The 14,762-nt window shown below is 38.5% G+C and overlaps 1 protein-coding gene across 5 annotated transcripts in view; it reads left to right on the forward strand.

The window, feature by feature from the left end:
- The window catches only part of RBMS3 (RNA binding motif single stranded interacting protein 3), an 809,235-nt gene extending 794,819 nt beyond the window's left edge, over positions 1 to 14,416 (forward strand). For 3 of the 5 annotated variants that reach the window (XM_042474219.1, XM_042474217.1, XM_042474220.1), the window contains 2 exons: positions 257 to 337; positions 2,697 to 2,828. In XM_042474219.1, the coding sequence (XP_042330153.1) occupies positions 257 to 337; positions 2,697 to 2,828 (213 nt within the window). Of the gene's footprint in view, positions 1 to 256; positions 338 to 2,696; positions 2,829 to 3,740 lie in introns of those variants that run through there. The other 2 variants (XM_042474216.1, XM_042474218.1) reach the window with 1 other exon arrangement.
- The last annotated feature ends 346 nt before the right edge of the window (positions 14,417 to 14,762 follow it).

Raw genomic sequence — 14,762 nt, forward strand, 5'->3', positions numbered from 1 at the left:
GCATATTGGACTTTTTTTTAGTAAACTGCAGCAGTGGCTTGTTGGCTCAGCCAATTGTAGAGGGAAGTACTGCTCCCCCTCCACCAGCCCATGAGCCACCATGGTAGATTGAAAACCCTGTTGTTATACTGCTTGCTGAAATTAACTGAATACATTACATTGGCTATTTCAGTAGTCAAGTAAAATTATAGATTTTCCTTTCTTTGTGTATATTTTTATGTGTAGAGTCCTAAAATTTGCATTTGCCTTCTTCTAGTATATGACAGCTGCTGCACCTATGCAAGGGACCTACATTCCCCAGTACACTCCTGTGCCTCCAACAGCTGTCCCTCTTGAAGTAAGTCTGCTTCATCTGTATTTGTACATTTTGTTTTACTCCCCTATGGGAACAAAGATGAGATCACTTACTTGTTTGCTTTTTTAAAAAATCTCACTTCTGAGATATATGCTGGTTTTATTGTTGTTTGGGTTTTCACCATGTGATAAAATGGAATATTCTATTGGATAGTTCATTCTTTCTGAAGTTGGTGGGAGAGGGGAGCAGCAAGGGAATAAAAGCCAACCATCAGATTGCAAGCAAAAAGAGGTTCAAGAAAAGAAGACTTAGAAAATGGGTTTCTTGATGCTATCCTTAGCATAAGGTTTATGTCTTATGTGATTGCTGAAAGTCAAGAGCCAGCAGAAATCATGACTGAGAAAAGGACACCTTCCTCTTGTATATGCAGACCTGGAGGATGCTGCACTGACTGAGTGCTTTTTCATCCTCGATGAAGGATTTGCTCCCTCCCTCCTTGGGTTGAGTCCTGTTGATGACAACCTGCTGAGTAAGTATGTCCTCAGCCCTGTAGTCTGCAAGCTACTCGGAGAACCACAGTCTGACTTCTCCTGCTGTTCATCTTCATAAGGCCTTCTGGACAAATAAGCAAAAAAGAAAAAAAGAGGGACCCTTGAGGGGAAAAGAAAGGTGGTGTTCATTATTAAGCTCATATATTTATTTTTGGTTCCGCACAATTTCGTCTTAGCCTATTTTTTGTCCAATTATTATGTGATGGACACAGCATGGACTTGTTGGTTATGTTTTGAACGATCCCTCCTTTAGAATAGATTTGTCATTCTGGGAACACTTTTCTCTAAAAGCTGGGTTGGCACACCTCCACTATAACTATTGAGGTTCCACAGAAAAGTTTTTTCTGCACTGTTGCCTGCAAATATTGGTTGTTTTCAATGATCACCCTGTGTCTTTGGATGCATCACTTCTCTTTTATCCATCTTTTGAAATCTTCACAGTACAGTGGTTTTTCACTCTCTATCATGTTTTGCTGTTCATGTTAATGAAAACACCTCTTTTGAACATTCTTCATTAATTTTTATAAAAGAACACTATGCTACAGTTTTTAAAAAGGTTTGCTGAGTTTGGTTTCTAAGCACTTCTTAAAAGTAATTGGTTTCCTCATCAGCAGAAAAAAAAAATAGAATGATCTATTTCTGCTTAGTTATATAGGATTCTAACAAGAACATATCTGAGTTCTTAAAGTCATTGCTTCAATTCTTCTACACAGAGAACAGTAACTACAAAGATGTGTTTAACCCACAGGGCCCATAAACCCTTACTGAGGAACACATAAAAATAAAATAAATAAATAAGCACAAGAATATATTTTCAGGGATTAATGCATAAACAAATTAATTTTGTTTCAAAAATAGCAAAAATCTACCATTGCAAAAAAAAAAAGTCATTTTTAAGTAGCATATGTATAGTTTTAAAAACAGCAAATTACTACATGCTACTGAGAGGTAGGAATTACATAGTCCTCTCAATTACATTGTAGTGCAAGTCCCAGCATGACCCATCAAAGTTGACTATCCTAGCTAGCACTGTTGTCTCTTGCAATTCTACAACACCTGGAGGGCTGCATGAATCTCATCCTCATACTTCAGCCTTGTTAAGCTACTTTGTTAAATAATCAAAAATGCCTTTCCATCATTGTTCAAAGCATGATACAGTGCACCTGCGTTATACGCAGGCACAACCTACGCAGCTTTTAGCATACATTGAAAGCCGTGCTGGCTTGGTGCACCCTGTAAGGGGTAATGGCACAAGCGCCCATGACGTGCACACCGCACCGCGCCGCAAGCATGAGTCCCATTCTTTTGAATGGGGCTCGAGCATACTCCGGAATTCCCCTTATTTGGGGGATCTGGAATGGATCCCCTGCCTAAGGGAAGGGCCAACTGTAATAGACATTGCACTGAGTGTCACAGTTCCAACAAAAGTCTTTAGACAAGGCTTGGATATGATCTTACCACAGTAAGGAAACAACCCTGTCATATCAATATTGAATCCTTCTCCGAGATCCAAATCAGACCAGCCATGCATAATATGTGACAAAATGCAGTGGCCTAATCTACAATATGTAGATTTCAACATGGCATTATAAGGCTTACAACACTGCTTTATAAGGCTGCAGGCCTCCTATGCAAAGCTGTGATCAAAGCATGCCTCTTTTTTAAATGTGTAGCATTTCTGTCATATCAGCATGTGATGTCTGATGTACCTGACATTCAATAGTATAAAGCTGTAGTGAAGTTGCACGGAAATAATGAGATTGGTGGGACCATGCTGACTTTCTCCTCATGGAAGTTGCTGCAATTATTAAAAGCAGTAAAGCCCTTTGTGTTCCTGTTTGTTTTTTCAGGGTGTTGTTGCTGATACTTCTCCGCAGACTGTAGCACCTTCATCACAGGAAGCCAGTGGTCAACAGCAACAAATGGCAGTGGAAACATCCAATGAACATGCATCTGCATATTCCTACCAACAGTCAAAGTAAGTTGATGGCGTTCAGTGGCCTGATCAATATATACACTTTTTTTTTCTTGAATAAGAGGCTGCACAGACCGGCATAAAGAGCTGGCATTTGGGATGGAGTGGGAGCATGGCGACCACATGTTGCACACCCCAACTCTACCCCAAAGCTGCCATCAAGTCACACGCCTCACCAGATGGCGGGTGGCTTCATGCCATTTCAGTGGTGCAGCATTTAAACACGTTGCGCCAAAGAAATGGGGAAAACCACTGCTCAGCAGCAAGGGCAGCTTTTTGCTGGCTCCAAAAGGAGCAGCTTTTTGCCACTTCTTTTGGATCCAGCAGATAGCCAGATTGGGCCCATGACATGTGATTGTTTTACTCCTGACTTTTATTGATGGATCTCAGGATTATAGGTGTTTTTGTTTGATTTTAAAGAATTTAGTCAACTTTCATCTTCGGCATTTCGAAACAAACAAACAAAAAAAAACAGATATAGATATAGATGCAGATATAGGGAATGTGGAGGGGGGGTTGCCCTCCAGATTCTCCTGGGCCTCCCACAGTCACTCCCACTTCTACTGTAGGCAAACTTCAGGTTTTCAAAATCTGCTTTCTCTCTTTTAAGCTCTGATAAGAAAACCTGAAGTCTGACATCAGTGTCATCTGCACTGCCAGGAGTGCTTTCAAGCTCCCATTTGTTCTCTTACTGAGCTAGAGGGACCAATGGGCTTTACAACCCATCATGTAAAGCAGCCCATGAGCACTATGCCTGTGTCCATTCAAAGGAAGACACACATAATTATGTGTCTGTAACAGTCTTCCCTAGGTTAAATATACTTAGCTGGGATACATTTTAAAAGGAAGTGGATTTTGAAAAGTAAATGTCTATTTCTATATTATTTTGACTTAGTGATCTCTTTGATTGTTTTCACAGACAATAAACAGGACTGAAAAAATGTTGTTCTGAAAAGTTTGCCTTGAATGGAGAAACTTCATTGAACAAGAAGTTGGCTTCCAGTTTGCACAGGCGTCAACAGATTTTTCTTTTTCATTTTCTACCTTACCCAACAAAAATGAAACAGTGTTTCTATGTGCTGTGCAAATTTTCAGTCATGTAGTCTGATAGTTTTATTTTTGCTATTTTTTTATTAAAGAAAAAAGACCCATGGTGAAACACTGGGTTGATATTTCATCTGAATGAACATTTGAAATTCAGAAGTAACTTGCAAGTGTAGATAATTCGTTTTTGTTTTCCAAACAACAACATAGAATTGATGATGTCAAGAGGGAGGAAGCTGAGATGAAAACTAATGGTCTTCCTCAAGAATCCAGCTATTCTTTCCCCCTTTCTTGTTGAATTCAAATGTGTCTTTGCTTTGGGGGTTTTGTTTATGGTTTTTTTTTTTAAAAGAAATGTTTAGGTAAGGTTTATCTTGAATCTTAATTGCCTTAATTTTAAGGACGTCAAAGGCTCTCAAGGCAAGCTGTCAACGTCTTGGTGAAAGAAAGGAGCATTAATTCAAACTTAGACCAGTATCAACTGGGGCTGAAGCTCAAAAGACTGAATTTTTAGATGAACAACAACAGCGAATTGATAAACTATACAGTTTAGCAGAAAATGATTTTTTCTTCTTTTGAAGAAAACCGGTCGATAAAGGAACTGTGGCAACTTCAAGAATAGAAAAAAATGAGACTTTTATGAACTTTCTTCATGTTGACAGAGAAGAATATAGAAAGCTAAAGTGTTTTACAATAAAATTATTGAATGGGGTGGGGGGTGCAAAACTTGCATTTTAAGGAATGCAGGGGGGGGGTTCTTGCAGAATGGAGTTTTTTTTAATTTACAAAGCGTGATCGCTGGCAAAAGCATTAGTGCTTTTTATCTGCAGTCTTTTTTATGAGCTTTAAAAAGTTTTTAGTCCGCTTTGCTTGTCACATTGCAAACACCTAGCTTAAAAGCATTTGGGGGGGAGGGGGACTTAAGTACATAGGAGCTTATGGTCAAAAAAGTGCAAAAAAAGCAATAGCTAGAAGAAATTGTTGACAATTTCTGTAGTCTTTCCTAGTTGTGATCAAAATGCAGCCTATGGATGGCCTATTTTATACCAAAGATGAAATGACACCCTACCGAAGTCCAGAAGATAGAGGTTTTTTCTTTTCTTATTTTTTCCTTTTTTTAAAAAAAAGAACTCTTTATTTGACCTACATGGCCGGACCAGTTCGTATCTCTGTGTTTGTTTAAACTATCTTCCACTGGTATTTTACGTCCTACATACTTAAGCTTCTAATGGAAAGTTCTGAGTAGTTGGTATTTAGCAGCGCTTTGCAGAATTTCACAGCATGAAGGAATATTTGGGTGCCAGCTCTTCTACCCAGGTGTGTTTTAACTTTGTTGCGCTTTTCTGTTGCATCGTCCAATTTCCTTTGTACTGCAACTACTGTCTTCCTTTCTCATAGCATCCCAGGTTCATTTCTTCTTTTCCCGCTGTGTCATCTTCCAGTATTCAGAGAAAGTGGTCATCAGTTGGCATTTGGGTGGTGCGTTTAAGTCATTTAGAAGATGTCACTGAAAGTACATGATCAGTGTTTTCATTTAACTCTCCCATGCAAGAAGAAAATTTTAAAGTGGCTCACATTAGTTCTTTCATGCGAGCATGAAGTTAACAATCACTTTATACTAACTGGCTTTCTGTGGTCTTAATATGTTTGCTGACAATCACAAATTAGTCTGATTAGGCAAAAGACAATAGCAAGTGAATTGAATCAGTGCAAACCTATTTTTAAAAGATAAAAGATTATATGAAATCTTTATATGGAAGAATTAAGAACTATCACCTTGTATCCCTCTCTTTCCCCCCAAACAGGGAGGGATATCATGCAGTGACTATTTAGGCTGGCTGTGGAGAAAGGACTTTCAGATCTTGCCAGCAATGTATGTGGAAAATTTTTCTAGTGTGCATTCCATTCATTTTCAACTTCCTTGTTCTCCACTACTTTCCCCAAATGTAAAAGTGGCACAACAAACTAGGAATCTCTTCCTTGCAAGCACTAGTTAAAGAAAAGGGAGTGATGTATGAGCATGACAGCTGTGATTCAAGAAGGGAGGGTGCCTTATGCCAGAGTGATGGGATAAGTTTCCCCATACGCTGGAAGCTGGATCAGGGGCTGCCCCTCAGCATATTCATGGAATGTGGATGTGGAACTCCCAGAGACTTCTGCCCCCAAATTAGACCTACTATTTTTTAATGAGGCAATGTTCTTTTCTCTCTAAGAGACAAGAAGATCGAGCAAAAGGAGCACTTAAAAAACTAAACCAAAAGATTGAAATGATCCTGCATTAGGAAAGAAAAATGAACTGGTCACTTAAGTGGCTGAGGTATATTCAGAACAGGGTAACCATAAACTATAAACAAATATTTTAAGAGCTTTCTTTTGGATCAGCCTGATTCAATGAAAGCTGCAACCCACTAAACTTGATTGCCACGCAAACTCCGTTGTAATGAAACAAGGTTTGTGCAGGAGCACTGTCAGGGGGGTTGCGCACAGAATCTGTGGTTACTTTAAATGACTTTTAAAAGAATCAAGTATTTTTTTAAGAATTATTTTTAATGTAGTTATCCTGGGTTTGGTGGGGATGGGGTTGGGTTACCAAAACAAATGGCTGCTACATATGCAACATTAAAAAGGAAACTGAAATGGAAATAGAAATGGGGGGGGGGGTAGGATGCCATCTAGTGAACCAGCAAAGACAAGAGTTGCCTGGTTATCTCAAAGGGTGGGGGATCTAAAAGTAGATGTGACTACGTGTTGACTTTTCTGATGAAATGGACCACAGCACAGAGGGGGAAGTGTCAATATTATGTACAGAGACCTCTAGCTTCTTTCCTCTGTTTGTGCGCTTTACCATTGCTGTTTCCTTTCTGCAAGTATCACTTTTCTTTTCTCCTTCAGAAGATGATGTGCCCTTGGGAATGGATTTATTTAAAAAAAGCAAGCCTTATTTTCTTCCTTTTTACAGTCTATCTTTTTCTGGCTTATCCTGGGTTTTCTGGGTTATCCTCCTGTGGCACACTTCTGTAGAATATGAAAGAAGCATGTGTTTGTTTGCTTTTAATTGTTCCTGTATAAATTCTAGTTTGGCGCAAAGAAAAGTCTCATTGCTATTGACAATGAGGCTGCAAGGTAGCTACCGTGTGGCTGATGGAAATGCTGGGTACCTTCCTGTTTCTATTTGGAACTCTGCTGCTTTATTTATAAATTCTGATCATTTTGTTCAGGTTTGTTCAGCAGATAAAGTTAAGCTATCACAATGAGATTGTTCTTAAAAGTCAAGCATTATCCTCACCCTCTTCATGATCATGAAAAGCTAACAAATAGATTGTATCCATTAGTTCAGGTGTTTGACCATTTTGGTTTTTTATTTTTATTTTTTTTAACAAAATCATTTTCTATATATCCTACAAACTCTGCCATTTAATAAAAAGTAAGAATGAACTATCCTCTGTCCCAGCAAGTGGCCTCACTTTGAGAAGGGATTTGGCCAAGTTACTTTAGGAGTTGCCTGCCATCGTAGTTGGCAGATTCGAGGAACTGTAATCCAAAAAGTAACTCTTCTTTTATAGATCCACTTTGATGTACAAAACAGTTGTTTAAAAGCCTGACGACAGTTAATGTAAATGTGTTTGGATCTGCAGTCTTGCATGCTACCACTGAATGTGAACATGCTTCCTCCGCTCCAAAAACGACAACCCCAAACTGGAATTCAATTCTAAACTTGGTTTTATTAACTGTTGTATTCATTTCAGACTTATAAGTCTTCCTGTTCATTCGGGAGTATGGGGGTATGGAGATTGATCACAGAATCTTTGTTTAATGTTTTCAAGATTGGATGCCTGATACATTGGCATTGTACTTCCTTGATTATAGGAACAATGCTGGACAAAATGTTTTTCATTCTCTTGACAAAAATCTTCATAAATCAACATTTCCCAGCATAGCAATATTTACATTTTAGCTGAAAATATGTTTTTCATCAACACAGATTGGTACCTTATGGGCTCTTTGACACTACAGAATTATTTTGCTTCAACTGCCATGACACTATCCTATGAAAATCCTGAGAGTTGCCATTTAGGGAGGGGTATTTTGAATTCTTGGCCAGACTGACCAAACTACAAACCGTGGGATTCTATATTTTATTGCCACCGCTGTTAAAGTGGAATTAAGTGCTATAAAATGTGAAAGGCCCACATGACAAATTGTCTAGGTTTTAAACATCCTAGAATTCAAGAAGTAGGATGTTAATACAGCACGGTTGGCCTGCCATTAGAAGACAAAATAAAAGGGCTCATCTAGGCAGTGGCTACAAGGATGCTTGCCTATGCACCTGACAGTGCTTTCTGGTTTTCAGCCCTAATGTGAAATATATATTTCAAAATGTTGACATTGGCCTATCTAACCATGAAGGTTTTTGTGGACCCAGTGAAAGTTCTTATTCAATTTTCTTTTACTTAGGGACATAATTTGTCACTAATACTCTTCTCAAAGGAAGCAATTTTAGCAATTTTCTTCCAGCTGCAAGAAAGTATTTGAAAGCTGCAGTTTTTCAAAGCCTATTTGCAATTCAGGATTTAGCCTGTGCAAAATTTATATATGGTTGTTTTGTGCAGAAAAAAATCCTTTTCTGGGCAGGAAACAGCTTTTTCTGTGCACAGTATTTTCTGCAAACTTTGTCCAGAAATAAGACTCAGGCTGTAAAGATTACAATGAGTTTGGTATTCTTCTCATCAGAGTCTTTCAACTTTCAAGGAAAAATTGACAATTTTTCGAACGTTTTCTTTCCATCTCTGCTTTTTAAACCCAACAGTACAAGGTTATCTTGCAACAGAAAATTCATATAGTGAAAGTTATTAGGATCAAACACTTTTCTTAGCACCTTTCAGTACTTACTAGGAATGTATGAATGAGAATCAGTGGGGGATGAAGCATGCCAATGGAGCAGGTAATCCAGTTTGGATTATAGTCTGAATTTAAAAGGAGCTGTCTGAAGTTCTGAACCTTATTCTGACACCTATTTGCAGTTTAGGGTTCAGCATTTTGGGTTAGCTCCATTAAGGTTCAATCTAAAACCCAGAGTGGAGTTACTGTCCTACTAACAGGGAAACCACTGGTCACCGAGTATTTGTAGGAGTGAAAGGGAATAATTGACATCTGCTTAACATGCAATTTGCAAGAAAATAAGGTCATTTATGAATCCATTTTACAGGGCTCTGTGTTTTTGTGTCATTCTGCTGCATGTGTTTCTTTACTTAAACTCACCAGAGGGGCTGTTACACCAATACATGTCAGCTCTTTCATGATTTTAGTCATCCTGTACCTTAATATACTTTTGTTGGTCAGGAAACTAAAACATTGCAGAGAAATTATGTAATAACATAGCATATGCCTTCCTTTTGATCACAGCCCACACATCCATCCACTGGTACTTCGAGCATCAGCAGAATATTGAAAAGGTTTGCCAGTATGGAAGCAACCAGTTTAGACACTGCTAAATATTGAAGTGCAGGTATTTGTTTTATGGGTAATCCTCACTGGAAACCAAAAATGCAGGTAGTTATATTGATCCATACCAACAAACCAGTTTTACAGTTTTCATCTCAACAAGATCAAGTCTTTGGCAAACATATCTTAATTGTCCCTTCTAACAGTCATCCAAAAGACTTTGCATGATGATTGAGATAACTTGCAACAATATACTGTTGCAGGCAAAGTCCAGTGTCATATTTCTTTTCTTTTGGTAGTAAGAGAATAGTTGCTAAATTCACAGAGAAAAATTAAGCTGAGGGGGTGATATGAGTGTTCCTTCACATCAAAAGACCATGGTACTTTAACTCTGAGAACCTTGGCTCCACTATATCACTCAAAACTAGTTAAGGCTGCCTGTGACTTTCAAGGCACCACAGGAGCAAATTACTAAGAAGCAATTTTTGGATGCCTATTCCATCCAATGTGATAACATCTGAGTTGAGCCTTCGCTAAGCAGAAGGCTCAGTGTTTGTGTGCCCTTTCAGCCTCTCCATATTTCCAGAAATATTTTTAATTGAGCTGATGTATTCTAAATTGATTTAAGATAAGTATCTGATTATGATTATGAATCTGATGTGTTGGGGAAAGGGGTGGGACTAACATACTAAAAAGAAGCTTTTAAAAATTAGCCAGGTTATCTTATAAGATTGCATTTGGGAAGGTTCTGGTGATATGTAAGGACTGGGCTCCTCAAGGTGTTCCTAACGGGAGGTTCCTATCTGCATAACTTTGGATTAACTAGATGCTTCAACAATCCCAGGTGAGGGTGGGAGACGTGAAATTTGTAGATGACCCACCACTGCCAAAGCCCCAGCCAAGGTAAGAGTTGGGAGGGAGCAACTTTCTTCCCTTGATTGCAGTGACTGATTTGTCCAGTTATTTTAACAGCTCCAGAATGGTGTGACTGAGAGAACATGGATCCTTTTATAGGAAATATGGATTTTTGCAGCTTCTACCTTACCTGGGAATAAGCTTATTTGAGGGACTAGCACTAGAAGGGAAACACTTGGAACTTGTTGCATTACACATGTATAATGCTATGATTTCACTTTATCTGCTGTGGTTCCTTGGTTCTGAGAGCTAACATTGAGTAGTGGTTTGAGCATTGGATCAGGACTCTGCAGACCTGGGTTCAAATCCTGGCTCAGCCCTGTAAACCCACTGGCTGACCTTGGACAAGTCACACTTTCTCAGCCTCAGAGGATGGCAATGGCAAACCCCCTTTGAAGAAATTTGCCAAGAAAACCCCATGATAGTTTTCCTTAGGGTAGCCATAGATAAAAAAAATGTCTTGAAGGCACACAATAAAAACAGCCACAGTTCCATCATATGAGATCCTATGATTTGAAATTTAAGGAGAGAGATTTAGAATTCTCATTCAGAAAGGCCCAGTGCCTCAGCAAATCACAAATTCCAGGATTCCATAGGATGTTGCAATGCCAGTTAAAGTGGAATCATAGTGCTATCATTGGATAATATGGTAGAGGTCCAGAAAAGCTATGACCAGGGTCTTCTGGAGCCTTCATTGGCAGATGTCCCTCTCTGCTGACAGAGCTGCTTTCTGCTGGTAGAGGGATTCTCCCCCTTAGTGGATCTTATAGTCTAGATTGTTCTGTTGTATTGCTATGTTGCAATAAGTCAAAATTCCAACACAACTAGGACAGGTTTGGAAATAGTTTCATCATGCTATGTTCTAACTGTGTTCATATCTTTGGGGTGGGGTGGGAAATCTGGTGATCAGGCAAACAAGGGATCCTGCAGTGAGTTTCATGTTGCATTAGTCATTTTATATCAACACTATGAAGGAAGGATGCCGATGACTACAAAATTCAGAAAATTGGAGAATGCTTACAGTATAATAAAGTTTATTTTTTAATATGTCACAGTATTTTGATCTAAATTATGATGTTCATAGTATTGAAGGAATGATGTGAAAGAAAAAAATTGCCTTCGTTCATAACTTTAAGCCTGAAAGTGGTTTTATCAGCCATCTTCCTTTCTTCATGTTAATGCTGAGACCTAATTGACTGAAACAGGTTATATGTCATCTCTTGGATTATTACCTATTTAGTCAAAGTCATTTGAAAGATTTGATAACAGGCTTAACATCATATGGTCAATTCATATCATGAGGAAGCAAAATGTGGGATTTGGAGATAGTTGTGAATAAGTCATACATGGTCCAAATTTGGTTTCAAGGCTTTATTTAACATGTAATTGGTTGTTGTGTAGGAAGGGGTAAAGATTTTTCAGATCTTCTGCAGAAACCAAGGATATTCTATTGGTGTGGTGGAGATGAAAAGAGAGGCACACTGCATGTTTCAAATAACGTCCTTTTTAATGCTATCTTGTTCCTCTACAGTGCTGGGTGAATTATTTCATTTCAGATAAAGCATACCATAATCATGCATGGAAACACCCATGTACATACATGGCAAAAAAAGAAGACCGGGAATGGAGCATATCTTTTTTCCCCTTTGTGGAGTAAGGCTGTAAATCTTCTGTTATTTTGTCCTTGCATGCAAAGATACATTACATTACTGTAGTTTTCTTCCTGCTGTAGAAGAAAACCAATTTATCGCTGCAGTATTCTTCCTATATTCAAGTGTACCAAAGTGTTCCAAGGGAGTTATTCTGTGAAGTACACTTTCGTGTGCAAAAAAACAAACAAACATATTTTTTTTTGTACAAAATGATATATTTCCACAGAATGATTTCCAAGGAATATGTCAGGACATTCCAATACTAAAAGAAAACTGTGCAAAATTCTTCCCAATTACATTTTCTATCTGTCAGAGAACCTGTTTTACAACCAGAAAACAAGCAATTGAGAATATTTATTCCATCCCTATTGTTCAGCGGGTTAAAAGAATCCTCAAACAGCAGAAAGAAAGTTATTTCTTTTTCAGAAAAATCCTTCCTCATTCTTGTATCACCTAAAGTGGATTCCAGTCTCAAATCTCTCTTCATACCTCAGATTACAGAAAAGAAACAGCATTTTCACTTTTACTGCCATGTTCTTTGTTTAGAAAGTAAATGGAAATGTATGACAAATGCTGTAAAGTGAATGTCAGGTTTGCTTCTGTGGGGATTAAAATTCTTGTGTTTACATAAATGAGTTTATGTTTTGACAGCTATTCCATTTGAGGTTCTTCCAACCTAATGACTATTTTTTAGAAGCTGTGAACAATCAGCTGTTAGTCCTGAATACGTTTATATTGACTCCAGTCACACTGCATCTTTGCCAATGGAGAAATGGAGATGTTAACACTTCCCCAAATATGCTGCAGTGCACATGGTGCATGTACTGCCCCTTTTGATGCTTACGCACTCCTGTTGAAACAAGAAATCATTTGACGTGTTGAAATATTGTTAGAAAGAAAGGGTGCCAATTTAGCATGCTAGGGCAAGAATTCATTTGGGACCACAGAGAAGACACTTTCTCTTGTCTTCATTAGCTACTGCTCCATCATGGTTGGAACACAGGGAAGGTTTACTGGATGTTAGAATGCAAGAAACATATCTTGAACTGAAGGCATAAAAGGATACCACAAGGTATCCTGAAGTGAAGTCATACAAGGCTTTACTACTTTGACTTGTCCCTTGAAACAAACAGGTAACTACACAGCCCTTGCAGGACAGGTGCAATTCTTCCTTGTAAGTGAACACCCACCAGCATTCTCACTACTGTATTCTGAAACAAACTGCCATTTCTGAAAACTTTTTAAAGTTAACCTATATGAGGTACATTGCCATAATCCAAACTAGATGTAAACTAAAGCACCTGTCCATGAGTGGATGCAGTTGCTACCTGAGAATCCAGGTGGAAAGCCAGAGCCTAAAACCTCATGCTTCAAGGGGAAGCAAACATTTTTACAACAGAAAAGGAAAAGTTAAATACATTCATCTGATATCCTAACTAATGAAAAAGAAAACAGAGCTCCTTCTGGGTGCAGGCGTCTGTCTGATTGCTTCTTGTAGTAAGGTATACCATAACTTCACGTTAAGCAGTGAGTGGAAGTATGTCATAGTGATAGCATTGTTCTGGTTATCACAACCAGGAAAGTATTTTGAGATTCCCTCATTATGAGCATGGTAGTTATAGCCTGGCTTTGACGACTCCCTAACTTGGACTCCCCAGTAATCTAAGCCAGTGTTTCCCAAACTTTGGTCTTCCAGATGTTTTGGACTTCATCTCCTAAAATTCCTGATTGTTGGTCAAACTGGCTGTGGCTTCTGGGAGATGAAGTACAAAGCATTTGGAGAATCAAAGTTTGGGAAACATTGATCTAGACAAACACTCAGGTGGCTACTTGGGCAAAGGCACAACATGAGTATAATCTAATCATGGTGTATTTCATGAGAAAGAGTTTTGTGTAACAGATGGTCCTAGAGAGTAAGCAAAAAGTTACATTATTTGTGTTCTTGGATTTATATCTGGCAAAACTGGATTGGGCTAAACAGTCAATCTAGAACAGCTCCTCCTCCCAAATAATAGAAAGATCAATGGTTTCATGTATATACCACCTAAGGACAAATATGTTTCTGTAATAAAATCCAGTTTCTAAGCCTTCATACATCAAACTTGAAATTGTTTTTTTTTTCCAATTTTGAATGAACAGACTTCTGTGTGATCAGAATAAAATCATGTTAAAAATAAACCAGGGCTGTGAGATGAGATAACTTTCCATCACGTAAATGTGGGGGAGGAACCTAGTTTACACCACCCAGTTTCCAAACTGTACATTCCCCCTCTCCAACAACAACAGCAGCAGCAACAAAAAATCTCTGAAAGAAATTAAAATCATGGTTCTGACTTGTAAGGGCAAATTTGTGTTAATGTTTCAAAATGTCATGAAATGTTCTGTATTGCTGGAGATCTTCCCCCTCTTGCATTTCTTTTTTCATTTGTATCACAGTTCTAATAGCTGCCATTTCCCCACTCCTGGGGCTTTCTGTAGATCAGTGGATGTTAGGTTTAAACCCTCTTTTCTTTGATGAAGCTTTCAATAAAAAAAATAAAAAACTTCAGAGTTTTGTGTTTCTTGTTTTAACAGGGCTGGACTGGAACTAGGGAAGGATGGTACAGTATGGAGCAGTACGAACAACCATTGTATGTGTATATATGTATGTATGAGTAAGGCTGGATTATATGGTTCAGTCAATTGGTTCAAACAATCCAGCCCCCAGTGATGGAAGGGGGAGGGCTTGAAGTACAAGACAATAAATGGGTGCTCACTAACCAAGAACAACTCATGTGTGTCAAATGGCTTGGGCCCAACCTATCTTTGGGACCGCCTCCTCCCATATAATCTGCCTCGTACACTTAGGTCTTATGGGAGGAAACTGTTACAGCCTTTAAAAACGAGAT

The sequence above is a fragment of the Sceloporus undulatus genome, chromosome 6 (genome assembly GCF_019175285.1).
Source record: "Sceloporus undulatus isolate JIND9_A2432 ecotype Alabama chromosome 6, SceUnd_v1.1, whole genome shotgun sequence".
NCBI lineage: Eukaryota > Metazoa > Chordata > Lepidosauria > Squamata > Phrynosomatidae > Sceloporus > Sceloporus undulatus.